The sequence below is a fragment of the Diplotaxodon limnothrissa genome, linkage group LG20 (assembly GCF_057381915.1).
Source record: "Diplotaxodon limnothrissa isolate DT_005_m linkage group LG20, D_limnothrissa_male_GT1.1, whole genome shotgun sequence".
Lineage (NCBI taxonomy): Eukaryota > Metazoa > Chordata > Actinopteri > Cichliformes > Cichlidae > Diplotaxodon > Diplotaxodon limnothrissa.
This window is the reverse complement of record NC_140615.1, coordinates 29,952,786-29,979,625: the sequence shown is the minus strand read 5'-3', so window position 1 is coordinate 29,979,625 and position 26,840 is coordinate 29,952,786. Positions and strand designations below refer to the sequence as shown.

At 40.4% G+C, this 26,840-nt stretch overlaps 2 protein-coding genes across 4 annotated transcripts in view; one reads left to right on the top strand and one right to left on the bottom strand.

Moving 5' to 3' along the window:
• The first annotated feature begins 1,174 nt into the window (after positions 1-1,174).
• LOC146611155 (serine/threonine-protein kinase 38) lies at positions 1,175-21,138 on the top strand. Of its 3 annotated transcripts, none has more exons than XM_085343964.1 (14): positions 1,175-1,233; positions 9,683-9,820; positions 10,266-10,317; positions 11,239-11,361; positions 12,677-12,760; positions 12,838-12,961; positions 13,293-13,447; positions 13,673-13,775; positions 15,885-15,946; positions 16,722-16,839; positions 16,933-17,056; positions 17,228-17,323; positions 18,639-18,733; positions 18,822-21,138. In XM_085343964.1, the coding sequence occupies exons 2-14, from the start codon at positions 9,690-9,692 to the stop codon at positions 18,956-18,958; spliced, it is 1,404 nt and encodes a 467-aa protein (XP_085200090.1). In that variant the 5' UTR covers positions 1,175-1,233; positions 9,683-9,689; the 3' UTR covers positions 18,959-21,138. The 3 variants fall into 3 exon arrangements, with proteins under 3 accessions (XP_085200090.1, XP_085200089.1, XP_085200092.1); XM_085343963.1 differs by having other exon boundaries at positions 13,673-13,784; XM_085343966.1 differs by lacking the exons at positions 18,639-18,733; positions 18,822-21,138 and having other exon boundaries at positions 13,673-13,784; positions 16,933-17,272.
• A 525-nt stretch (positions 21,139-21,663) lies between these two features.
• pex10 (peroxisomal biogenesis factor 10) overlaps positions 21,664-26,840 on the bottom strand; it is a 9,659-nt gene continuing 4,482 nt past the window's right edge. The window contains exons 2-6 of the mRNA XM_085344833.1: positions 24,609-24,689; positions 24,131-24,534; positions 23,724-23,890; positions 23,413-23,548; positions 21,664-21,770 (exon numbers count right to left, since the gene is read on the bottom strand). Coding sequence (XP_085200959.1) covers positions 21,702-21,770; positions 23,413-23,548; positions 23,724-23,890; positions 24,131-24,534; positions 24,609-24,689 — 857 coding nt within the window. The 3' untranslated portion in view covers positions 21,664-21,701. The remainder of the gene's footprint in view (positions 21,771-23,412; positions 23,549-23,723; positions 23,891-24,130; positions 24,535-24,608; positions 24,690-26,840) is intronic.

Sequence of the window (26,840 nt, the reverse complement as noted above, 5' to 3'; positions counted from 1 at the left end):
TTTTTTGGCTTTAACAATAGCTATATAGTACTGTAAATTCATTCCTTTCACTGCTTGTATGTAAAATATTTCATAATATTTAGCACTGCTTCAAATTCATGGGGGCATTAGGTGGTGTTCATTTTTAAACTTATTGACATCTCTATCTGAAAAACATACATAAATAATTTAATAATTTTTTTATGGTCAAAATTTAAACAACACCCCAATTTTTCCAGTTTTTCTTTTATTGAAAATTATGAAGTTTGATGTCTCATTGCACTCTGAAATGAAAGGATAGTACAAATAAAGAATTGGAGTTGTCCTGTGAGCCGCCTATCACTCAAGCTATTAACTCTCAGAAACTTACAATACAATGTATCAGACTGTTGTTGACGGTAATGGCTTTTAGTTCCAATTAAATGCAAAAATGAAAACATTTCCCATTTGGAGGCAGCACCTTAAGCTCTGATTTAATGAAGAAATGATTATTGAAAGACTTATCAATTATTAGCAATTCATGCGTAGATAGTGTAACAAGAGGTCTACCCTACATACATGTGCTGTGAGTGATACTAAACCTAAAAATAACTCTTGGTTGATTTCTAATAAAACTTTGCAGCCGAACTTTTTCATGGTTAATTATACAGTTAACTATGAATCTTTAATTATCCATTTACACTTGTGTGAAACTTTTCCCAGCATTACCAGCAATACATTATCCTGAAATTGGACTTTGAGGATCCAAAAGAGGCCACAGGGAGTCTTTAAATACCGGACAGAGCAAAAATAAATATTATTGCGAAACTTGAGGCCACTCATTTCTCTTTATGCAGAGAATAGCCTATTATTTTATAGCTGTAACTTTATTGTTTGCTGAGTTTAAAGCTTTCTTGATTTCCTTTAAATGTGTATTATTATTTTTATATTCCTTTAAAATTGTTATTTTCTATAAAGAGCTTTGTTACTGCTGTCAAATAATGTTGCTAGCTTACAGTACAGTGCAGTAATGCCGTTGAGCTGTTTCTCGGTCGTCTTATGAGAATCAAATTATTAACATGTCGCCACGTGTTTGAGTGAACGCTCAAAGTGTCATGTATGTGACGAGCAGTGGAGAAATCCACTCTTTCCTGTGCTGGCTCACGGAGGAGGGCATGATGCGCCGCTAGGTGTCCGCTGAGTTCAAACTGCTGGTGACGCAACGCTCATCGCAAAGCAGAGCAAGAGGCGACAGCTACCGCACCTTCGACCAAGGTAAGCGAACAAAGAGTAACTCTAAAAACGTGGAATTAAACGACGACAAGTTGCTGTAGTAGCTGCTTTCTTTTTTTCGCTGCCTTGTGAAACAAGTAACGAATATGTTTTTTTGTTCCTTATTGTACTTGTGACAAACGACTGGGGCGCTTTGAGCAGAGTAGCTAACGTTAACTAGCTAACTTTCACTTAGCTGTTTGGTTTGGAGAACTTCAAGTCAAGTTGTAAAGCAGTGGATACGAAGGCCGGTGTTTTCTGGTCAAGGCTTTAAAAAAATAAAGACGCATACATTCAAAGCTGAGGCGAAACATTTCCTCGAAAAAGGGCCGTTTTATTTTGAAGGAAGTATTGGGTATCGCTTATGTTTTCCCTCGCTGACTTTACGCTGGCAGGAACTTTAATAGCAAACTAGCTAGCTAACTAATGATAGCAAGTTAGTGTAGTAGAGTGAGATTAATGAAACTTTGTAAATTTAAAGTTCTAAACTTCAAGAGAATGAGGAAGGATCGTGAGTGTTGGCTTAAGTCATTCTCTATCCGTAATACTTTACTCTTTCGGCACTGCGTGCGTCCGGAACTACGTGTTGTTGGCTCCTGTCGGGTTTAAATGCTATTTCTTGACCGTCGCGTTTTATTTATTTCCTCTTTTAATGCACTTGTTTATCTGAGATCATAAAACTTTGAGCAGATGCAACTTGCGGAAAAAGGCAGACGGTGTGGACTTCAGTGAAACGTCATAAACGTCTGACAAAACATGACATAGCCCCCCCCCTGTTTTTCTCTAATTGTGTTACGTGGTGCATAATTTCATAGAATTTGTTTACTACACATAAAAAATAATTTACTCTCCCACGCACCAAATGTAACTAAAGTTACTAATGTTAGCTGTACAGGCTGCAGGGGATCATGACATTGTCAGTCTACCATTATAAACTTGGTGAGATAATACTTGTGGTTCTTAGGGATTAGTGGTGGTTTGGAGGTTGGAAATGTGCTGATTTCCCACAGTGGAAGCCTGTGTGCTTTCCTAACAAATTGTTAAACAGTCCAATGTATAAGTTCCTTCTTTATACATATTTGAATCCTTTGTCACAAACTATGTAACAGTATAGTGTACAATTCATCAAGTAATTCAATTGTAAAAGGTTTTGCTTCAATGATGTGCCACTCTGTAGCATGAGTGCTTCACCCACATGTGCGACTAAAAACTGACCTGCAACAGTATTTAGGGGCAGCGTGTGAATAAAAAGAATAACAACATTATGCCCACACAGCCCCCAGTTATAAACAAAAACACTGATAACATAGTGAATATGATGTTGTCACATGGAGCGTGCACACCACTAAGAGCAAAGAGGCTGAGCTGTTACTGAGACGCTGAGTGAGAAACATGTTTCCAGCATCCAAAACAGCAGCACTGGTCCTGTAATCATCAGGGATGGGGAAGAAGTGAGCAGTTTCTACTCCATTATAGATATCACTTATCAATTCTCATTGGCTCCACTTTGAGTCACCACCATCTCTAAGCAGCATATCAAAGTCATCATATTCATGCAAATGAATTGCATGTTTGTGCATGTTGAAGGTGTTGCCACTCTTTGTTGTGATCAGTGTTCCTGTCATTACTCAAATAAGTAATTAATGCACATATTACACAGAACACTTTCCTTGAAGGTAATGCAGTAGGTTACTTGATTACACCTAGGATTTGTTACATTACTTTCATGTTGAATGATCTGAAATACTGTCTCATAATGACCAATTAACAATATAGACCCGAGGCTACAACCAACACAAATCCCTGTCCTAATGAGGACGCACCTGAGCTTTCTCAGAGCATTTAGGTATGAAAACAGAGCTGATGACACAAATCAAATATAAGACACTTTAAAGTGATCCACAGAGATTCTACTGTAGGAACATGAACAGGTAGAACGGAAGCTGCAGCCTGGCTGTTCATCAGTTTGTTACCTGTTGATGTTCAGCTGTGGCTCACTTTATCACGGTGCTGGTCTGGGGTCAGCATTTACTCAGCTTTAACATCACTGTGGGCTCTCGGCTTAGCGTTAGCATGCTTGCTGTGCAGGTGCTTTCAAAGAGCCAAAGTTGTGTTAACAGTATGAGGCATTTGTATCTGTCCTCCACTTTACCATTGCGCTCTCATCCTTTTGTGCAATAAAGCTAATGTCCATATCCAAACTGAAATCAGCTGATCGTAGTGAGAGTGCAAGAATCAACAGGCAGGCAGACTAACGATTCGATATATTATTGTGTCATGAATGTTAGCCATCTGCCTCCAGATGACACATTGTTGTTGAGAAACACCATGAATCTGTAAATGTAGGCGTAATCTTTTTGTTAACAATATTAGAATTAGATTGCGGATACAAATTGGCTTTGTCCAAAAGGTGGATGAGCTCTCCCTCAGATAAAGAGTTCAGTCATTTGGGAGGGATTCAGAGTAGACCCACTACTCCTCCACATTGAAAGGACACGGCTAAAGCTGTGTCCTCCTCGGTAAAGTGTTTAGACCAAGCATGTCCTACTTGGAGGAGGCCGCAGCGTAGACCTGGGACACACTGGGAAGCTTATATCGATTGGCTGGCCTGGGAACTCTTCAATGTTTCTCCGGATAAGTTGGAGGAGGTGGCAGAGGGAGATTTGGGCTTCCCTGCTGCCCTGCAACCCGACATCAGATAAGCGGATGATTTATTATTTTGTTATTTTAGATTTAAACTTTTAATTCAGTGGCTGTCATGAACATTCAAACAGTGTGCACAGCACTAAGCACCACACTACACAGTTCATTCGTTTTTCGGATGTCATATTTTAGTAATGCGTGAACGCGTTCTGTGTTTTCATGTCATGTTAAACGTCGATTTGTTTTCATCATTTTTCTTCTGCGTTGTCGGTCTGCAGTAAGTGTGCAGTGTTGGCAAGGCGTGATGTGAGGTGCTGTGCATTTAAGCAGCATGATTCATTATTGAAGAATGTGATTCATGGTGTCAGGTGCCTTTGTTAGTTTGACACTTTCCATTACTTGCGTATCAAATTCAACCTAATACCTGCGTGTTTCTTGGTTTTTAGACTAGTCAGTTAGTCAAAACAAATTTTCCTCGTGTAGTAGACTAAGAGATCTGAGGAAACGTTGAACATCCCTAATTAATAAATTAATAAATAAATAAGCAGTATATGCAATAATTTTACATCTTTAGAGTCTTCTTCCTTGCAGAAGAGCAAAGTGTGAACTGGAGTCAGGTTCCTTGTCCGTGTGCACAAACTTGGCTAAATAACGACAATCCTGATTCTAATAATACGTGCAGAAAGAAACAATAAAAAGGCGATAGTCTAAGGAAATACTGGAGGCAAGCTGATTGTGCTCGCAAACCCAACAAATAAATTATGTGACATTTGTTTGCTGAGGAAAGTTGTGACAGTGGTGAGATTTGTGACATTTAATGTGTTTGGAGTGTGTAGTTGGTGTGCAGTCTAGTTGTTTCTTTTGTTTCCCAAAAACTCACAAGGCATTGTCAGCATTTTAATGCATTTTAATATAAATGGTTGTATATAACTGCTGCATGACATTTGAATATGACAGTTTTATATTTGGATTTCAGGTCATAACAGTGATTCATGAAACATGTTAGCTGCATTTTTTTTTTTTTTTTTTTTTTTTTTTTTTAGGTCCAGTGTGTCACAAACTGACCTATGAATCATTCAATCATAAACAAAAGGGATGAACCAGTGTTTCATCTACACATACCAAACAACTTGAATGCAATTTTAAATTGTATGGCTTTTTTTTTTTTTTTTTTTTTCACTAGCAGCCTATGTCACAAATGTATGATTTATTTTCTTCTTTAGCTGTACGTCAGCCATAACAGTTTGGCAGGAATGAAATAGTATTTTTGATTGACTTTTGATTCTCAAAAACTCACAATCTCAGCGAGGTTTGCAGATTTTCCTTAAAAATTTGAGGAAACTTGATAAGACACACAAAAAAAAACCCAGTATGACAAAACTGTCTACAGATGAACATTATCTAAAAGACCTACCAAAGCCCTAACATAGCACCTGCGAGATGCACAGGCATGAATGAAAGAGTAGGCTGTCAAGTAGCCATTCTCAAGTAAAGGAAACATGGAGAAAAGGCTGAGCTGTGCCAAATTACACAAAAACTAGACTAAAAATCAGTGGCAACAAGTCTGATTGTACAATGAATCTAAAGAAATAGTTGTTCAGAGTGTCTACAGCGAACTGTAAACACGGTGGAGTGTCTGTCATGGTTTGAGGCTCCATTTCAGCGGTGTTCGGGATTTTGGGATTTTTTGGAATACTTTACCCAGGAGGCGACCTCCTCGACTGCCTCCTGTCTCCTTAGAGTAGCAGCTCTATTCTGAGCCACAATACGAAGTTAGTCATTAATATACTACAACAACATGGGAATAGAGCAGCTGTGATAGAATACAGCATTAACGAATCAATGGTACAGAAGTGGAGGAAGCAAGAAGAATGAATTGAATAAAGTTTGATTTATCTGACTGCTTTGTTTCGCTTAATGTGCCTTATAACCCCGTGCACCTTATAGTCCGAAAAATACTAGGGCTGCCATGATTAGTCGACTAGTCACGATTATGTCGATTATCAAAATCGCAGACGACTGATTTAATAGTCGACGCGTCGTTTGAAGCTTTGTAAGGTCACAAAAGACGCAGGAATAAGTAGTGGGATTTAAGAGTGTAATAACGGACTGAAACAGAAGATGGCAGCACTGCGTGTACAAGGATGCCAGCTGCCGTTAAACCCAGAAGAAGAAGAAGAAGCTGTGTCCCAGAATTTATAGCGCAGCCCAGCTCAGTTTCCAACAATGGCGGCAGCTAGTTAGTTTTAATATTACTCTTATTATTCTTTCTGGGTCACAAAATAAACGTTTAACATATTTTCAGTCGAGAATGTAGCTGTGTAAACCTCAAATATCTGCTCAGTTTATCAAGAACACATATTTTCAAAAGCGCTCAGACGTTTTCGGAGACATCTGTTACCCACTAGCTCGATAGCTCGCCGGGGGCAAGGCTCACTAGAGCCGGTGAGAACACCGGACTCCTGGCAAATAGTTTTCAAACCCACCGCCATCTTTCGCTACTCAGGTTAAACATATATAAGTCACTTAGATAACTTAAACCTGGCTGTAGCTCAGGTGGCAGAGCAGGTCAGCCACTAATCAGAAGGTCGGTGGTTCAATCCCAGGCTGCATCCTGGCTGCATGCCAAATATCCTTGGGCAAGATACTAACCCCATGTTTGCCTACTGGTGGTGGTCAGAGGGCCCGGTGGCGCCTGTGTCCGGCAGCCTCGCCTCTGTCAGTGCGCCCCAGGGCAGCTGTGGCTACAATGTAGCTTGCTATCGCCAGTGTGTGAATGTGTGTGTGAATGGGTGAATGACTGAATAGTGTAAAGCGCTTTGGGGTCCTATGGACTAGAAAAGCGCTATACAAATGCAGGCCGTCTACCATTTAAAAATGTTATTGTTTGGCTTTTTCCAGTGTTTTATTTGTTCCTGAGTAAATCGGTTTGTCTGAGATTAAAGTTTTTACACAGCTGAATCAAGCAGACAACTGATTATCAGAAGTGTGAGATGCTCGAGAATATACTCCGGTGTCCTGTTATATTTTAGATAGCAAGGAGTTTATTAAACTTCACGGAAACAATCTGCAAATTTCATTAAAATGTAATAAACTATCATCTTGTCTTTATTTTTAGTTAGCACATACCTTAAACACTTAAAGCTGTAAGCTAATGATAGTTATATAAGAGCAGATGCTGCTGGTGCAATAAGCTGTACGTTTTACGTCCAATGGATGCATGATCTGATTAGTCGACTAATCGCAAAAATAATCGGTGACTAGTCGATAGGGCTGCTCGATTATGGCAAAAATGATAATCACGATTATTTTCACTGAAATTGAGATCTCGATTATTTGACGATATTTATTTAACCCTTTAAGACCTACTATAGAACCAAGTCCGCCAGAGCTTATATTATTTTTTTTACATGTTGTAGTGCCATTTGTGGGAGCATTTCAAGTTGCTATACATCAATACAACTGTTATAACTCATATTTTAATGATATGTATGCATTAAGTCCACAGTAACTACATTAATTGCAAAAAAGTGCAATAAACTACAAAAAAATTGAAAATCGTTTGTTTTGTTTTTTTACATACATTTCTAGTTAGAGAAATTTAAGAGGTTTATCCCTCAAAACTTTAAATACAAAAAAGTTGCAAAAAATAGTTTACAACAACAGGAAATTTATTTTGAGTGTCTTCATAGTTTTTTTTGGAGATATAGCAATTTTTATATACTGCAGGAAAAACAATCCTATGATGCAAATTTGCAAAGAAAACAGCAGGTGCATCAAAATAAACTTTTCCAGCAGTGCAATTGAAGTTCTAAGCATCCCAGAAACTATTCAGAAAAGTATAGAGTCAAACATGACTTATAAAAACACCAGTATAGGCTTTTAAGGCCTACAAGTAAAAAAACTACATTTTCCGCGAAAATGACGTCACTTCCGGTTTCGGGCAGGAAATGGCGGACATGCGATAGTTCGCGCTGACGTCTTTTTCAATGTGGGAAGTGTTACGAACAGCTGATCGGATCGGCAAAGCGTGTTTCTGGAATATTATGTTTTTGTTCCTGCAAGCGCTTTTTATAAAATTTTTGCAAAGCTATATGTGGAAGGAAACCGTGACCGAGGACAAGCTGATGGCATAAGATGTAAGTACAACAACTCCGGTTTCATATGCAAAAAAATTATTGCGCTAGCTTGCGCGGTTCCGGTTCTACAGGGATTTAAAAATAGTTACGCAAAACGGAGCGTGCTGCTCTGACCGGCTTTAAAGGGTTAACAATAACAATGTATTGAATAATGACTTTAAAAAAATAATATAAAATAGTGTGCAAATACAGTGCAAATGTTTGCAATATAAGAAATAAATGAAAAATTTAAACATCTATGTTTAGTTAACTTTGCAGTGTTGCTCTGTGGTCCAGCTACACTGCAGCAAAGTTTACACACTGTGTCTACTTGATCCACGTCTAACTCCGCGAACCCATAATGTTTCCACACCACTGAAGTGTTGTTGTTTTTTTTTTTTTTTTTTTTTTTATACCTCTCTTTTCAACCAACAGCAGTCACTCTCTCCTCTCCAAATAACTTCTGCTTAGCTTTCCGAGCTTTGCTTGGGTTCTCTTAATTGTTGTGACGCGTGTTCGAAATGCAGAGAGGTGCGCTTGATTTGCCCAAGCAGCGCGAGAGTAAAGCACGAGGGAGGTGCAAATAATCGGCGCAGTCATTTTTAATGATCGTTGAAAGCCCAGATCGTAATCGTGATTAAAATTCGATTAATTCAGCAGCCCTACTAGTCGACTATCAAAATAATCGTTTGTGGCAGCCCTAAAAATACGTATTTGACTTTTTTATTTGGCACACTGCAGTTTAATGTAGCAAAGCACCTCTTTTTTTTTTTAACTTAAGTGGATATTATACATGGTTATGCTCAGGATATCTCAGCCCATTTCTACTGGAAATGCATTTTGGTTAAACTTGGAATTTGCGTTTGCACTGTTAAATGTTTATATAGCTTTAATGCACATTAAAAAAAAAAAAAAAAAAAAAACCCAGCTGCTTGTTTAAGTAAAATAAATGGATGAGCTTTTTTTTTTTTGCGTTAGTAAAGTTGTGGAGTTGTATTTTGTCTCGCAGAAATTATATCGTTATCGCAAATTTTCAAATATATATCATGATATATATTTTTGGCCATATCGCCCTGCCCTACCGTCCACGATCATCTAGTCCACTAGTCGCGCACATCACTAGCAGACATCATCCAAAGAAAGCTTTTGGAATATTCATCAGGAAGCCTGATAAACCTGAAGATGACTGAGAGAAATAGTTGGAAGCTTGCTTAAGAGAGTTCAGGCTGTTTTCAAAGGTAATATAGATACCTGGTTGTATCAGTATGACTGTTCAAGCTTGTTCAAATGGTCCAAACTGTTTCCTAGCAAAACATAAAGTGACATGTGGGAAAAGGCTTTTGCACAGTTGTGTTAAAGCACAATAATCAACAGTTGCTCAATTTCCTGACTTAAATGCAACTCTAACCCAGCCCTTCCACATAATATTTAAAATATCCTCCTCTGGTCTGGTGTCAGTTTTTTTACATGTTAGATTTCCTCATTGTTTCTTCATAGCAGCATTGTCACAGGCAGCAGAGCCTGCTACTTTCCTTCCTCTTTCTGTGGACCAACGGTCTTCTTATTTCATAGTTTAGTATTTTTAGATGTGGGAAATCTGAGATTACCATAACACGAAACATGTTTTAATAGAGCAGATGTCTTCTCTGCATCCTTCAGTGCACAACTCTTTGCTCTTTTTATTGTCTCAGGTAAAGCATGGCAATGACCAGCCAGACCTCGTACCCCTCCATGAGTAACCACACCAAAGAGAGGGTCACCATGGCCAAAGTGACCCTGGAGAACTTCTATAGTAACCTCATCGCTCAGCATGAGGAGAGAGAGATGAGGTAACGCTCACAAGCTTTAGTGCTTCTTACATGAACAAAGGCTAACGTTGCCATTTTAGCTTTAGTTATGAGCTACAAAAAAAAACAGTGGGCCGATTAATTTGTCCTCCAAATAAAACAACTAACCACTGAATTCGCAGCACAACTGAACCTGATGGCTAATGCATGGACAACCCACTTTGTTTGTTTTGGTTCATCAGGATGTGGCTCCTGTCAGTATTACACTGAGGAGGGGTCACTTCCTGTTGTGACATTCACAGTACAGTATAGTCATAACCTCGTCCTGACTGGTTTATTGCATTTTTAGTACAGAACGTTTTTGCTATATGAAAATGATAGGGTAGTAAAAGTGCACTAAAGCTTTGTTCTGTGTTTGTCATGTGTTTAATAAAGAAACATAATAACTTGTGCCTGTAACCAGTAATAAGCTGTGCTGTGGTTTCAGGCAGCAGAAGCTGGAGAAAGTTATGGATCAGGAGGGCTTGGCTGATGAAGAGGTGAGTAAGGTGTTTACTGACCCGTGTGTTCTGGAGACTTATGTCACAGTGTGTGTAATCTCCGTGTTGGTGTAGGTCAGGTAGAGCAGGTCAGCTACTGATTGGAAGGTTGGTGGTTCGATCCCTGGCCCTACCAGGGATTGCCAAATATCCTTGGGCAAGATACTAACCATCTGAGTATGAATGTTAGCTACACAGCACTAAAGTATAGAAGAAAGTGCTTGTATGAATGAGTGTTATTGGCATGAGGCATGTTGTATAGAGCGCTTTGAGTACTCCAGGAGAGTAGACAAACACTATATAAGAATCAGTGCACTCAAATGTTATACTCAAAGAGTGTAACGGGAACAACCAATCAGCTGTTGTATCTCCAGCTGTCTGTGTCTGCTCCAGAGTATAATAAAGTCTCACAGTGGACATGAAACGCTTCATGTACAAAGGCTAATTTACAGCATGGAGCCCTGCTCTCAAACAGCCTCTGTAGCTGCATTTAAAAAAGAAATCGGAACTTAAAGTTTTAAAAATGAGTCTGGTTGCTTTTGGTCAGTAGACTTCCATTTGTTTATGTTAACTAACTGGTAACAGAACCAATAACACGGGGGGATTTCAACTATAAACCAGTCTAAGGGATCACCTTTGTGCTACCTCGGGCTGCAACAATGAGCTTTATGTTTAAAAAATCATGGCTATACCGTCCACTTTCACTGGCAGTCCCTTAAACAGTAAACAGTTCTTCATTCTTTTAGCTAGAAGCACTGAAAATCCACCAGACAGTAATCTAAGCTGGGCTGTTGGAAGTCATTTTTCTTTCTTACATCTTAATTTGCTTAACAGTAAATTTTAATTATTGCTTTAAAATAAGACACCTCTGAAGTGTGAATTAAACAGTATAGTGTATTTAAAGTGCTGTGTCCTCTGCAGAAATGTATCCGGCGCTCTGAGCATGCAAGGAAGGAGACCGAATTTCTGCGTTTGAAACGTACTCGACTGGGTCTGGAGGACTTTGAATCCCTGAAGGTGATTGGCCGAGGAGCTTTCGGAGAGGTAAAAAGCATTTGATGCTGTTGTTTTGAAACATGGAAAAAAACGGAAACAATTCTAACTCTGCTCATCACTGTGTAGAAATGCACCAATTACAATTTTGACGTACACGTTGAAGTTTGCTAATGCAATAACTCTAAAATGAGGTGACGAAGTTTCAAATTGATAGTGTAGGTGTATCTGCTGAAAATTTCAGATGAGTTTAAATGTCGGTGACCTAAACCTCAGGGTGAAGGTTAGACGTCAAGTCTTGTAAAAATCTTGTGAATGCAATAGCTAGGCAAAAAGCCCACATGGGATTTTGAAACTGATACTGTAGCTGGTCTATGCTAGGAGACTGAGGGGAGCTCATTCTGATTTAAACTGTTGCTTTAAAGGTTCAGTGAACATAGAACTTTACTCCAACGGAACATGAGATAAGAAATACTTTATTTTTGTCCACATTTGAGATATTTTTTGTTACAGCATTTAAAAAAACCAAATGTAACAAGTAACCACGTCTTGACTGTTACATGTTGCTGATTCCTCATGTTACTAGCTCCAGTGCTGGTCCCTCAGCATATCACTGCAGAGTGTAGTGCACTCGCTTCACCTGGTTGATTAGAAAAAAAATTCCATCATTTAAAGAATCTCTGCTTCATTAGTAGATCTGTCCTCTATGGAAGCCCATTTCCGCCACTAAAAAAAAAAAGTATCCATAACTCGAATTTTCACATTATTTTCTCGAAATTTTGACTTATTAACTCGAAATTTTCAGAAAAGTAACTCAAAATTTCGAGTTAGCTCTGCCAATCAGTAATCTACGTTAATGATGTCATTTCCTTGTTACCTGGAAGTTAAAGCCCTCAAGTACTGCTACAGCTAAGCTACCAGTATTACAGCCAGTCATGAATGCACATGAATGAATTGCTGAGTATTTTCAGCCAGGCTTCACAAATGATGAAATCCTTGTGTTATTAGCTGAATCACATGGCGTTAAAATCAGCAAACGTACTCTCGAAAAATCTGTTGCGGTCCGGTTTTGAGTGCGCATTACTCTGCGCCATATGCTTCTGGGTAACAAGAAAATGACTTCGTTCACGCAGATTGGCAGAGCTAACTTGAAATTTCGAGTTAATAAGTGAAATTTTTGAGAAAATAACTCAAAATTTGGAGTTAAGGATACATTTTTTTTAGTGGCAAAAACGGGTTTCCATAGTCCTCTCCATCCATCCTGCAGTCAATCAGTGAAAGAAGAAGAGAGGCTAACTTCTGGGCAGGAGAAGCTCCCACACCCATCATCAGCTTTTTGATGAGCACTCTTGATTTCTACTTGCAGGTACGCTTGGTGCAGAAGAAAGACACCGGTCATGTTTATGCTATGAAGATCCTCCGCAAAGCTGATATGCTTGAGAAAGAACAGGTGAGCTACAGGATACACACCCTGGAGTGCTGCCCTTTGACATCTGTGTGTAACCCCTTCTTCCTGTCCATGTACAGGTTGGTCACATCCGTGCTGAACGAGACATTCTGGTCGAGGCCGACAGTCTGTGGGTGGTCAAAATGTTCTACAGTTTCCAGGATAAGCTGAACCTTTACCTCATCATGGAGTTTCTACCTGGAGGTACGAACGGGGCGCTGCTCAGCATGAAAAACTGCTGTGACACAAGAATGCTGTTGTCATCTTCAATAGTACTGTAGCTGCACCCCTCTATAAGTCTGGCAGTCAGTTATGATTTCATCACTCACAGTCAAAAATAGTTTAGGGGAAAAAACTAGTCATCCTGTTGCTTCACATTAACAACACTCTCATGTCTCTGTGTTTTGTTTGTTTTTGTTTTTTCGATGCATTGCACAGACGTTGATGCTAATTAGTAAAATAAACCCGCTTAAATGTGCTGGAAACCGTATTCATCCGTCCTGTAGAATGACTGTTCTCTGCTGCTGTGGTGCAGGCGACATGATGACCCTGCTGATGAAGAAGGACACTCTGTCAGAAGAGGCTACGCAGTTCTACATAGCAGAGACGGTGCTGGCCATTGACTCCATCCACCAGTTGGGCTTCATCCACAGAGACATCAAACCAGACAACCTGCTGCTGGACTCCAGGGTGCGTCCGAGCTCTCGTTTTTACTACACTCACGTTTTCTGTGGAAACACCATTTTTTTTAAAATGATTGGAACATGTGACCATAGCTAGACTGAGTTTCTGTTTGGTCTGTTTATCTATGAGGAACTTTGACCTTTGGTCACAGTGGGGCACACGTCTGGTTTTGTGACCCTGGTATGACGTCATACTTTGCTGCTATGTGTAATGTTGTGCTCTTGGTTTCAGGGTCATGTGAAGCTGTCTGACTTTGGGCTGTGCACAGGCTTAAAGAGGGCTCATCGGACTGAGTTCTACAAGAACCTGAACCACAGCCTGCCCAATGACCTCAGTAAGCAAAGTCAGCAAAGTTCATTTAATTCAAATATGGCTTGCATGCAGCCCCCGTCACTTGCTTGCATTTAACTTGTTTCCTTAAAAACAGTGCTCACAGCTCAGAAGTTTGACCACGGTCAGTGTGAGCAGACTTCCTCCTCTGCTCAGTTTTCCATAAATCAGATGACAGGAAATGTGCAGGATTGCTAGGAATACTGCTATAAGTTGGATGTTTCTACACAGTGTCTGAGTGTTTGCAGTCACATTTGACATGGTGACTATAATATCTGGGCCTACAGTACTGTACAAAAGACTTTTATTAAAATGTGCACACAACAGAATTTGTACAGTTCTAGTAAGGATGAAAGTCAGGCTGCAGCGATTGATTATTTTAGTAATTGAGTAATCTATCGATTATTCCATCGATGAATCGTATAAGAAATAGCTTTGCAATAATAAATATTTAATATACAAAGAGAATAAACACGGGTCTTTTAAAATGAACTGCTCAGTGGTTTCCATTTTAGAAACTGTAACATTAACTCAACCCTTAGGCTGTTTTTATATAAAATATTACATTAAAATTTTAAAAGAAAACACTTCCTTAAGTGCCAAAATCTATAAATGCTCTAAAGTTCTCTCTGACAGTGTTTTATCTCGTGGATGAGGTATCTGGTGTGCACATGTTCAGTGTTTGTGTGTGGGTTTGTGTGCAGCCAGTGACTGTAAGCCTTACACGGAGCGTGTGCTGGCTGCAGTGAAGGAAGGCCAGTTTGCTGTGCTGCTGAAACAGATGTTGTGATGCAGATGTTCATTCATTCTGATAACAACCTAAAATTGCTTGGCTCAGTGTCTTAGTTTTACTGGCTTGTGAAAAGGTGTTTATTTATTTTTAAATATTAATGTTTAATTCATTTCAATTAACACTTTTAATCTGAAAAGTGTTACAAAGGCTTAATATGGTCCAGTACACCCAATGCCCCCCTTTAGACTCCCCCCGTTTGCTGCAGGCATCAAATAGGAAAGCTGCTGTACAAACAGGCTAAGTTAGCAGTTCATCTGCAGGTTTAAATGCAATCTCTGGAGGCTTACTGCAGATTTCTGTGTGAAACAAACAGCAGCTGCTGAGTTTGCTTTTCTTCATGTTGGAGTTTGTTGATCAGCTGCTTTGATGAAGGACACTTACTTTTTCAAAGTAAAGGTTTTAATGGTGATCGCAGGAGCAGCGCTGCTGTTTTGGACGACAAACACTTTCTTTCACTCACTGTCTGTAAGGACTCCACCTCTTTGTGTTTGTGTGTGTGTGTGATCAAACTATGACAGCATCATATTCATCAGTGTTTTTGTTTAAAACTAGCGGCTGTGTGGGCTCGTTATACGTTTTATTCACGCGCTGCTTCTAAATACGTTTCTATTGCAGGTTTGTTTTTAGCTCCAAATGTGTTGAATTATTCCAAATACTTGATGAATCGCTGCAGCCTTACTTGAAAGTCGGACACTTTTATTCCTCAGCACAGGTGCGCGCGCTCTCTCTCTCGCTCTCTCTCTCTCGCTCTTTAATTATTTCTGTAAGGAGTCTTCAGGAGTACTTCTCCTGAACACTCTAAAGCTCTTATTTGGATGATGGCTGCCCATTTGTATCATCCTTTCAGCGTGATCCCACTCTGCCTCCATAATGCTGGGATCTGGGCAGGCCAGTCTGAGTGTATTCCATTGTGTGTTTGTCTATCCAAGAATGGTTTCACTGCTTTGGCAGTGTGGGTGAAATCATTGTCATGCTGGACAAATTAAGCCACTGGCAATCAGATACTTTCCAGATGGTGTACCAGATGGTACATTTCTGTGTATTGAAGCATTGGCTGAAGTGCAGCCTCAAAACATGAGCTGTTGTGACTGGTTTCAGTCTGGTTCTTGTATAGTTTGGCACACCTCAGCCTTTTCACAGTTGTGTTCACACAGTGATCATAGACATCATGCTGAAACAGCAGGCCTGACCGTGAGGAAGACTTGCACTCACCTTCAGTGGCACAAATGTTATGTATTCAATGACTGATGAGAGCCTCGCTGTTTGTATGCACAGTGATGGAGTCGTAGCTTTTAATATGGAGTTGTCTTGCCTACACAGCATCCCAGAACATGAACTCTAAGAGGAAAGCAGAGACCTGGAAGAGGAACAGGAGGCAGCTGGTAGGTTTGAACACACATGTGATTAGAAAGTGTAGAAAATGTCTGCTATTTGGTATTGTGCTCGATTGGATTTGGTAACACCACAAAAACAATGTTAATGGAAATATTTTTGTCATTGGGATAGTTGTTAGAAATCGTACATGGCGCCACAGTCAGGGGCTCACGATAAACCCCAGAGCCAAATGTTACTAGTTGTGAATAAAAAGAGAAACCCACGGGAGTATTTGATTGTACAATTTGAAATGTAAAAAAGAAATGCTCAGTGCGTGGAGCGGGCGACCACATGCCATAAGGCTGAGAGCGGACGGCCGGGTTCGAGTCCACCCCGCATGTCTTCCCCTCACTCCTCTGCCCCCGCTGTAATGAAATGCTCATTATTTAAACTATTAATTCATTGAATCTACAGAAAAAGTGTAATAATGTGCTCTTCTTGAAACTTATGACGACAGCAGCATTTGAAGGATGAAAGCACAGTGTTATGCTTTTCACGGTCAATAAAGTCCTGCATGTTACCGACATATAAAGCTCATATTCATTTATTATAATAATGTAAATGTATGGCACAAAGGAAGCATGACATTGTGTGGCTAGAATTACAATCTCACTTCCTTTTGTTTTGATTAGATCAGCCCTGAGTTAAATCTTGATCTTACCCGGTGCAGACAAAGCAATGTCTTTGTGAAGCCTGTCTGTGGGAAGTGTAACATTTAAACAAAGGTGGTAGCTTTTCCCATCCTTTCATCCTATGTATTGACCCCCTTCCTTTATCCATCAGGCATTCTCCACAGTGGGAACACCGGACTACATTGCTCCAGAGGTCTTCATGCAAAATGGATACAACAAACTGTGTGACTGGTGGAGCCTGGGTGTGATCATGTATGAGATGCTGATAGGTAATTTTTCAGGAAATGAATCTTATTCACCTTTTGAGGTTATTATAAGATGGACTTTTATAATATCTGATTCCTGTTTTTTGGTCTGTGCAGGTTATCCTCCATTTTGCTCAGAGACGCCACAGGAGACGTACAGAAAAGTGATGAACTGGAGAGAAACACTCGTCTTTCCTCCAGAGGTGCCTATATCGGAGAAGGCCAAAGACCTCATTCTCAGGCAAGTGCACCTCTGCTTTCCTTCATCTCCCATCCTGTCATAGTAGTTCATGCTGTTGTCACTCTTGTTTTGTATGCGGACCATGGAGGTTTAAAAAATGTCAACTTTCTAATGGCTTCTAACACCTGAGGTGTTTGTATTGCATTGTACTAACTGATCGTGAGTTTACAGGTTCTGCTGTGAGGAGGAGCACAGGATTGGGGCTTCGGGTGTGGAGGAGATCAAGTCCAATCCTTTCTTTGAGGGCGTAGACTACGACCATATCAGGTGGGCATACTTGCCACGCACGTTAAAGATGGTTGTGCTGACATGTTGAATTCTCAAATGTCTTCATTTTAAATTGTAATAATCAACTTAACATAAACAGAAGAACCCAGAATCTCTGAGAGTTGTGAATGTGCCTACAGGTCAACAGGAAGGCATTTAAAAATGAGTTTCATTAGATGATCTTTGTCTGGCTGGAGTCCTGTGCACCCTCAGATGTCCTTGAGGATGAAGACCCTGGTCCACTGTTTTGTGACCAGGACAAAAAAAACCCACATTATTTATCCCGTATCTAAGGTTTGACTAACAGGCAAACCTTGGCGTACACCTTCCCTGACAGGCAGGCGCTCGAGTCCCCTTTCTTAAACATAGGAACCACTACCCCAGTCTGTCAGTCCGGAGGCACCTCCCCAGATCTCCACGTGACATTTCAGAGGCATGTCAGCCAAGGATTAGGGTCACCCTCCCCTCATCCCGAGACGCTGTTTCCTCTATAGAAAGCGTGTCAGTGGGATTACAGACATACTTTCGGCCTCTGCAACACGTTCCCAGTGATCCCTCACTATACACTTGGGTGCACCCTGTCAGTCTCTCTCTTTACGTGAAGGTTCAGAACATACAGCCACAGATCCGATGAAAGAATTCCAAAATCAATCATCGACCTGTGCCCTAGGGTGTTGTGGTGCCATGTGCACTTATGGACATCCTTATATTTGACTGCAGATTGAAATAGAGTCAAGGCCCTCTCTACAAGTCTGGTTCCAGAGCCCAAGCCATGCGTTGAGGTTAGCGCAACTGAGCCGACATCTCTCAAACTCACACGCTAGCTCAGGCTCCTTCCACGCAGGAAGGTTGACGTTCCACTTCCCGATAGCCAGTCTCTGTATCTAGGGATCGGACCTCGGGCCTCTGCCACCGACACACACACTTCATTTGATGCTACTGCGCCACCTGTAGGTGCTGGGCCTAAAAGAGGGTAGCCCAAGCTGGGCACAGCCACCAAACGCTCTCTCTCCAGTTTCTTCCCCAGGCCTGGCTCCATAGGGCGGGGCCCCCGTAACTCTATCCCGGACAGGGTACACTGGTGCCTTGGTCATCTTTTATCAGTAGGGGTCAATTGAATCGCTCTTCATCGTTTGCCTTGGGAGATCCTACCAGAGGTCAGCATGGCCCTTGGGATCACTGGGACACACAAAACCCTCCAACAAAGTAATGCGGCGATTTGTGGAGAGGACCGTTAGCCATTCAGGCAATTTGCTGATTCTGTTTTCAAATGCAAACTTTGACTTTCGTTTTGTAACTTTACTGATGTTTCCAGGGAGAGGCCTGCTGCCATTCCCATAAATATCAGAAGCATTGACGACACCTCAAACTTTGACGAATTCCCTGATTCAGATATCCTCACACCTACAGGTACATACAGTGTAGCTCCAAATATTTCATGCTTTGTTGTGAAATCTCAGATTATTAAAATGCCTTACTACTTGTTGTGTTACTCCAGCCACTCAGGTGTCCAATCAGGCTGAAGCTGATCTGAAGAACAAGGACTGGGTCTTCATAAACTACACCTACAAACGCTTCGAAGGCCTGACGGCTCGAGGTGCCATCCCGTCCTACATGAAGTCGGGGAAAAGATGAACACCACCACACGGGTGCTTGTCCAACTCCTCCATGAATCCTGAAGGAGCTGTCTCGAGTCCTGAAAGAACTGTCTGTGTGGTGTCACACAGCTCTTTGCAAATAAAAAGGGGACTACTTTTCCTCTGTTGCTTTCCACAGGAATGTTTCGTTTCACTAGTAGGAACTGCTGCAATCATTCTGCAGCTGTTCGCTCTATCTAATGCTTCCGAGGGTACTTCTCTACTTCCTGCTCACAATGACACTGAACTGGGAATAATATGTCCACTTGTATTTTCCACCAGTGGCTGCAGATGGTTTTCTTCACTCCTGATAGCACCATTGATGTTCCCTGTGTGTAAAATGAGCACACTGTTGTTGGACTTACCAAGTGCTCTTGTCTTTCCAAACCAGCACATCCCCCTCCTTGAAATTATTTTTTTAAACATGTCAACTTGAAGATGGCATCAAATCGTCACGTGACATGAAATGGATGCTTTTCAGGGATTCCCTTCTTATGTTTCCTTTTTCTGGGCTTGTCTAAAGTGCTGCTGGCTTCTTAAGATCAAACCAAAGACTGAACTGAATGTTTGATCTCTCCATTTCTTCACTTCCACTAACTCTGTTGTGCTTGTTTAGGTTAAAGCGTGCATATTTGAGAATTATGAATTTTATGGAACAAACACACACAGATCATGTGACATTTGACCCCATCATGTCTGCCTTCTGCACCTTAAATGATGTGGATGTCGCTGTAGTATAATCAAGCCTCCAGCTCCTTATATTGCGTGCTTAAAATAATAGTTTGGGTTTGACAGGGCAGGGGAAGGAAACGCCCACTAATGGCTGTGCTCATTATTTAATGTGCAACTAATCATTTTGAATTGGTGACTTGTTTTCAGAGTTATAGAGACAAATGTTACAAATGTTCAGGAGAGCCAACCAGCAAGCATCTTTAGTTAAAGGGGAATATATTTTAATTAAAATGGATTATAAGATTAAATTGAAGAATGAATAATTGTTTGAGTGATTGACTAACAGTCTTATGATGGATGTGCGACTGACTAGTTGTTACCAGACACTAGTCGGTTAACAATTTCAGAAACTTTTGTATTATGCATAAAAGTGAGGGTTTTAAGACATGATTATTGGTCCATTAATATGTAGCTTTAAATGGTGTTAACACTTTGACCCCAGGATTGTGCTCCAGCTCTGTTAATGGTTCTTTGCCACCTCTGCGCTTATCACTGCTTTCAAAGCACTTTGGACTGGTTTGATTTTCCTTCAAACTGGTTTGCTGCAGCTTGAAATCTATTTGATGTGATAAAGAGGTGGTGAAATGGCTTGAACATGAGTTTGTCTCCACTAAAGAGCAGACAGGACCAGTGGGGAGTCGGTCCATCCACATTGAGGGCTAAATGATTCTTCAGTGAACACAATATCCAGAATGCTGTCATTTAAAGTGAATGTAAATGAACTTTTTTGGAATTGTGGGAAAGTGCTTTTTGCCACAGTAGTTTCAAAATGCTGTTTGTTTGAATGAGGTGTAGACCCCCCCCCCCCCCCCCCCCCCTTTTTAACTTCAGCGAATCCAAACTCTTAGCAATGTTGTTAAATTGTATTTTGATCAGATTAATGCTGTGTTTTTAAATGATCAGATGTAATATTTCCAAGATGAAACTCTGCTCGTATAGTTGAAGCTGTATCCAAAGATATCACGGATGTTAGACTGGTTTGTGAAAACTAAATGTTTGGTTTGTTTCTCATGTTTCTGCTGGAATGGTCTTCTGCGAGTCTTAAATCAAAGATTTGACTTTTCTATGTAATATAGTATATACAGGTAGTGGGTAGATAAATCTCAGTACATTTTAGGATACAGTGCTCCTTTTATTTGAATGGCTGGGTTCCATTTTTTTAACAGTCTGTTATGATGCTCCAGCTCTGCATGCTTTAACCAAACCGTAGATGTGGTGGCTTAAAGAAACTGATGTAGAATGACTTGTTTTATTGGGTGTGTGTGCGCGCGTGCATGGTTGTTTTTTTTTTTTTTTTTAAACCAGCAATGTTTGCAGATGCTGTGCTCGTCATTATGCTCTGCATGTCGTCTGAGTCAGATAAGGGCTTTGGAGAAGGTGGATGTACAATATTTATATACCACTGTTTGCTGTTGTACGTTTTCTAATATTTGACAATTAATTATTCTGCACTTCCTGTATTGCTTCTGAACTCTGTAGCATTATATTTTTATTTATTTATCTACTTTTAACCAAGAAGTGAACCTCTTGGTAATTAAAAAAAAGTATTTTGCAAGAGTATTATGGGCCCAGGTTTGCAGTATTAATACTGCATATTCTTCGAGAAGTCTTGCACAACTAGAATCGAAGCAAAGACCACAGACACTAAGCTCCATCATAGACTGGTCGTTTTTTTTTCAGCCATAGAGTACGTAGAGCCCTTCACTGGTTCCGTGTCTCGTCATATTTGCAGCCTTATTCCAAAATATGAGCAGGATACGGCTCATCTGACACCTGTCACTGGATCAGCTGCTACGTTTTATCCGAGGAGCGTGCTACTACAGAAATGCAAAAACTAACAGAAACAGAGGCTGCAACACAAATCATGTACATGTTTGTATTCATATTTTAATACTTAATGTTTATTGGTAACATATTTTCAATTTTCTTTTAATAATGCAAAAAAAAGAAAAAAAAGAACAAGTTGTGTTTTCTGCAGTTGAGTTGATTACAGTGGAGGCTCTGTGGTTCTAGCTGTAGTTCCTCAGGTACACCAGTCTGTGAGGCTGGAACTTGTCCCGACACAGGGGGCACTCTGCCTGTAAAACACATGAGGTCAGGTGAAGACTGCTCTACCATCTATTAATGCTTCAACATTAAGTATCATCAGTCTATCTTTAATCATGGCCATGTACTGCACTTACTGGTAATTAAACATAGATTTAAGATGTCAGTTGACCAGCCTAGCTTAGCCAGTTATGGACCGATCTCAGGCCTTTAGTTTCTATTTCAAAGAGACTCCTGTGCTGTGAAACAGCAGACTGAAAGGTTTACAGAAAGCTCTTGCATGCAGAAGCACACATTTTCATTACATAGCAAAGACAAAGGCCTTGATGTCAGTTGATGTCTAAACTCAGATGATGTTAAGAATCTTAGAAACCTTTTGTCTAACTACACTCTGGATGGCTTTAACGACCACGATGTGTAAATATGTAAGACTGCACAATATAGAGTGATGCTGAAAAAAACGAGTTCATATAATGATTACTTCTGGCTGGACTGATAACAATGAACTACGAGTTATTATCAGGTTGTCTCAGAGGGCAGGTAAAAAATGCTGCAGTGAGTAGAGACAGCGTGTTTCTCCTATACTGGCTCCTCTTCATTGGCTCCCTGTTAAATCTTAACATCTGCTCCCACACAAGGTCTTGAATAATCATGCCCCACGGTACCAGATCACCACAGTGCCTCTTTTTATATACACCCACAAACCGCAAGCAAGCCTGCATTAGTAGCTGAAGGTGTGAAGCCGACGGTGCCACAGGAAGGCAGCCCAACAGGAAGGAAGCATGGTGGAGCAGTTGGTGTCTGTCTTTGCCTACTTTCAGTTTATAGGACTATCCGTTGGATGACGTGCCCAAAAAAAGGAATTAAAAATTAAATGTATCTTTTTTCCCCCATTTCTTGTTTCTATCTTTTAATTAGATAGAAAAGTAAGACTTGCACTTAGGCACCTCCAGAGGACAGAAAGGACTCACGTCAGAAAGAAAACTGCATTCTTTCTGCTGTAAAACTTGGTCACTTGCTTTTTATTTTAGTTGTCAAGTATTGTAAGACTTTATATTAAAAGAAAATCTCAACAATCTCTGATGAGCATCATGAAGAACATTCAGGGAGGGGCAGCCGTCTGTGAAAGCCAGCTGTGGGAGGAGCATAGCACGACCACACACCACAAATCAGCAGAATTCCTGTTATAGGAACAACATCTGCAGAGACCGTCCAGGGTACACCGGGATGCTGACCCTCAAAAACTACCTGTACTCCTGTTCCAGGATTCCCCTGTGTTCATTGGTTAAACAAGCTAGCTTGTAGATTTAATCAGCTGTTAAGTGTCTTACTGGTGTAAATGTAAGCAACGCTGCCCACCACGACTGAACTGGCATCACTGTGGGCAGACTGGAAAATGTCTACATTCAAAGTTTCAAAATTTTCGATCAGTTATTTCTGCCCATTTTAATGTTCAAGTTATTAAAAATGTGCGCTTACAGTGCGTTTCATTAATTATCAAACATGTCAGAAGCCAGTAAAAGGACATTGGCTTGGCTACAAATACCATTAGTGTCAGTAATCTAGTAAGCATTTTGGTTCTTTCTTACTTTATTTTGACAAGACGGCAACAGGAACTTAATGACAGCTGACACTGCTGTTTGTCCAATAACACTGAAGATGGTGCACACTGACCTTGGTGTTGCACCACTCTGTGATGCACTCCCAGCAAAACAGGTGTCCACAGGGGGTGGAGGTGGAGTGTCTCCTCTCCTCCAGGCAGAGGATGCAGAGGGCAGCTCTGGGGCCGGAGCTCTGTCTGTGCTGTGGACTACACAGACATACTTCAATTAAATGTTTGTTTTTTGTTTTTTTATAAAGACATGAATTTCATCAGGTTTTATTTCTAGAATGCGTTTTTTGTAGATTAAATCTTGCTGGAACAGGAACGATGCCCCGACATGAGCACATGGTGCTGGGATTTAAGCTGTCACACCAGTGTGTACCTGAGCTTCCTGTGGAGACTCCACTCCTGCCTGGCTCTCTGTCTCTGTCTGAAGTTGTTGAGTTGCAGACACACAGTGATGAGCAGCTGGAGGAGGGACATGACTCCCAGTAACCTGTAACTGCTCCCGACGGTGCTGTCGTTACTGTTCAGCCCTACCACACGCATCTAAAACACACACACACACATTCATGAAGATACGAGCTGTAGGATGAAATGTCACTTTCATTGGACTCCAAGTAAAATCAGGGTCACAATTCTGCGAAGAAGAGTAGCACAGAATTCATCCACAGTGATACCAAAGATGATCTGATGCGTCTAAGTATGACAAATATGCAAAAATCAACAAAACGAAAGAAATCAGGGACAAATATTTCCTACAGCACTGGATTTTTTTAAATTACCTACATAACTAATATCAGCCACTCTCTTGGACAGGTGATGGAACGACCCGCTGACGTAAAACAGAGCCGAGTGGAGGCGATAGAGGAGGGTCAGGCTCTGCTGGAGGACAAACACAGCGTTCAGACACGCCCTCCTCTGGGGCTCTGAACACAGCGCCGCCGCTTTCTGGACCCATCTCCTCAGCCAAGACTCGAGGCTCCATGGCACAGACCCCACCTGCTGCCGACGGCGGCTCTCCTGCCCGCCTTCAAGCTCGTTCTCCAGACACACCAGCAGCTTGTCCAACAGATAAGGAACGAAGGCGTGGCAGAGGACAAACACACCTCGTCTGGCTGGAGAGGGGATCTGACGTTTAGTGGGATCCACTTGGACAATGTTAACATATTCCTCACCCAGAGTCTGATAGCCTGGAGAGGAGAACCATCGATCAAAACAGGAAATCTGCTAAATGCCTTAACTAAACATGGTTTATGGTGACTACCCAAGAATGTTGTTAGGCCAAAATATGCAAGATCTGACAACAGCTCGATCTCCTTCCTCCACTCCAGCCATCGTCTGGATCCTACAGGGAGATGAAGAAAACATACGGAGGCTACAGTCACCTCACTTTGGCAATATCATATAATGCCCAGCATGAAATATGTTTGATTAATATCATCCCACAGACAAATATCTTTACAGTGCATATACACATGGATTATACACGGAGACAAACTTGTATTTGTCCAACAGCTTCAGCTTCTGCTTACATGGGTAAAAAGAAAACTCACAAGCTGCATGTTTCTGATCAAATAAAGAGTAGATTATAAATTAAATATTCCTTTATTGGATGAGAAAATCTCACTATATCATAACAGTTTTAGGTCAGATGGGCTGATTTTGGCTAAACAGTCCAACAGAGCAGAGACGATACAAACACCAAACGCTTACGTCAAAACACACATGTGCAGCAGTATATATACACATACATACATATATGTGTGTGTGTGTGTGTACACACACACACACACACACACTAGGGCTGAACGATATATCGCATTTGCGATAATATCGCGACATGATCAAGTGCAATTTTCTAACCGCAAAGGCTGCGATTATACTCTGGACATGTCCAAATTCATGGGCTGCATCCTCCTGAGGCCGCATTTGTAGACAGATTACGTCACAGCGACGCGCCGAAGGCTGTCCAAATTACTACCATATCCCAGAATTCATAGCGCGGCCCAGCCAAACTCCAGTTTCCAGCAATGGCGGCCGCTACTAAGTTTTAAAATTACTCATACTAATCTTTCTGGGTCACAAAATAAACTTTTAAAATATTTTCAGGCGAGAAAGTAGTTGTGTAAACATCAAATATCTGCTCGGTTTATCAAGATATCCCATATTTGCAAAAGTGCTTCGACGTTTTCAGAGGCGTCTGCTACCCACCAGCTCGACAGCTAGCCGGGAGCTCGAGGGTTACTGATGCGGCCGAGAACGGCACAACTCCCGGCACATCATTTTCAGATCACCGCGGAGTTTCGCTGCTCGGGTTAAACGTAATATATAAGTCACTTAGACAACCTAAAAATGTTATTGTTGGGCTTTTTTCAGTGTTTTGTTTGTTCGTGAGTAAATCGGTTTGGCTGAGATTAAAGTTATTAGATTAGATAAAATAAAACTTTATTAATCCCCCGGGTGGGTTCCTCCTTGGTTTTCACACAGCTGACTAAACGTCAAACAGAAAACTTATTAAACAGAAGTATGAGACAGTCGAGAATTTACGCCAGTGTCTGGTTATATTTTAGATAGCAAGAAGCAGACGGCCGAGTTTATTAAACTCCACCGAGACAGCGGTGACGCTAATCAGAACTAGCCTTCTGATTCAGAAGGCTAGACCGTCCAATTTCACGCCTTTAAACTTTAAAGGCGTGTTTGTGTGTGTGTTTATACAATTGCTATTATGTTTGCACTTTATGTGTAATGTTACTGACTGCAGAGATCAGTAAGATGTGTGTATTTTTTATTTATTAGTTTTATTTATTTAATATTATTTTTTAATTGAATGACTGTCTAGTAGTTCACAGATGTCGAAAAACTGAGTGTGGTAAAGCCACTGATTCTTTTTATGTATATTTCTGCAATCTGCACATTGTACTGACTTTCATTTTAATGTTTACACCAGGGTTCCTTGTCAGCACTTTATGCTCAGATGTTTGTAAGCTAAAAATAAACTATTGTGTATGTTCAAATATACTGTTGTGATTGAAGAAGTTAAATAAAAATGTCAGTCATCAATTCATGCATCACCTCATGTCATCATAACAGAGGTCTGTCTTCCAGGAAAGAACAGTTTAAAATTAATGTAATATAGTATTGGCCATACTATATGATGTATTGCTTGTCTTTGTTTAATAATACAGAAGACAAAGACCTTAAAAAATAATCGCATATCGCATCGCAATATTGGGGCAAAAAATCGCAATTAGATTATTTTCCATAATCGTTCAGCCCTAACACACACACACACTATATATATATATATATATATATACATATATATATATATATATATATATATATATATATATATATATATATACACATATATATATATATACATATACATATACATATATATATACATATATATATATACATATACATATACATATATATATACATATATATATATATATATATATATATATATATATATATATATATATATATA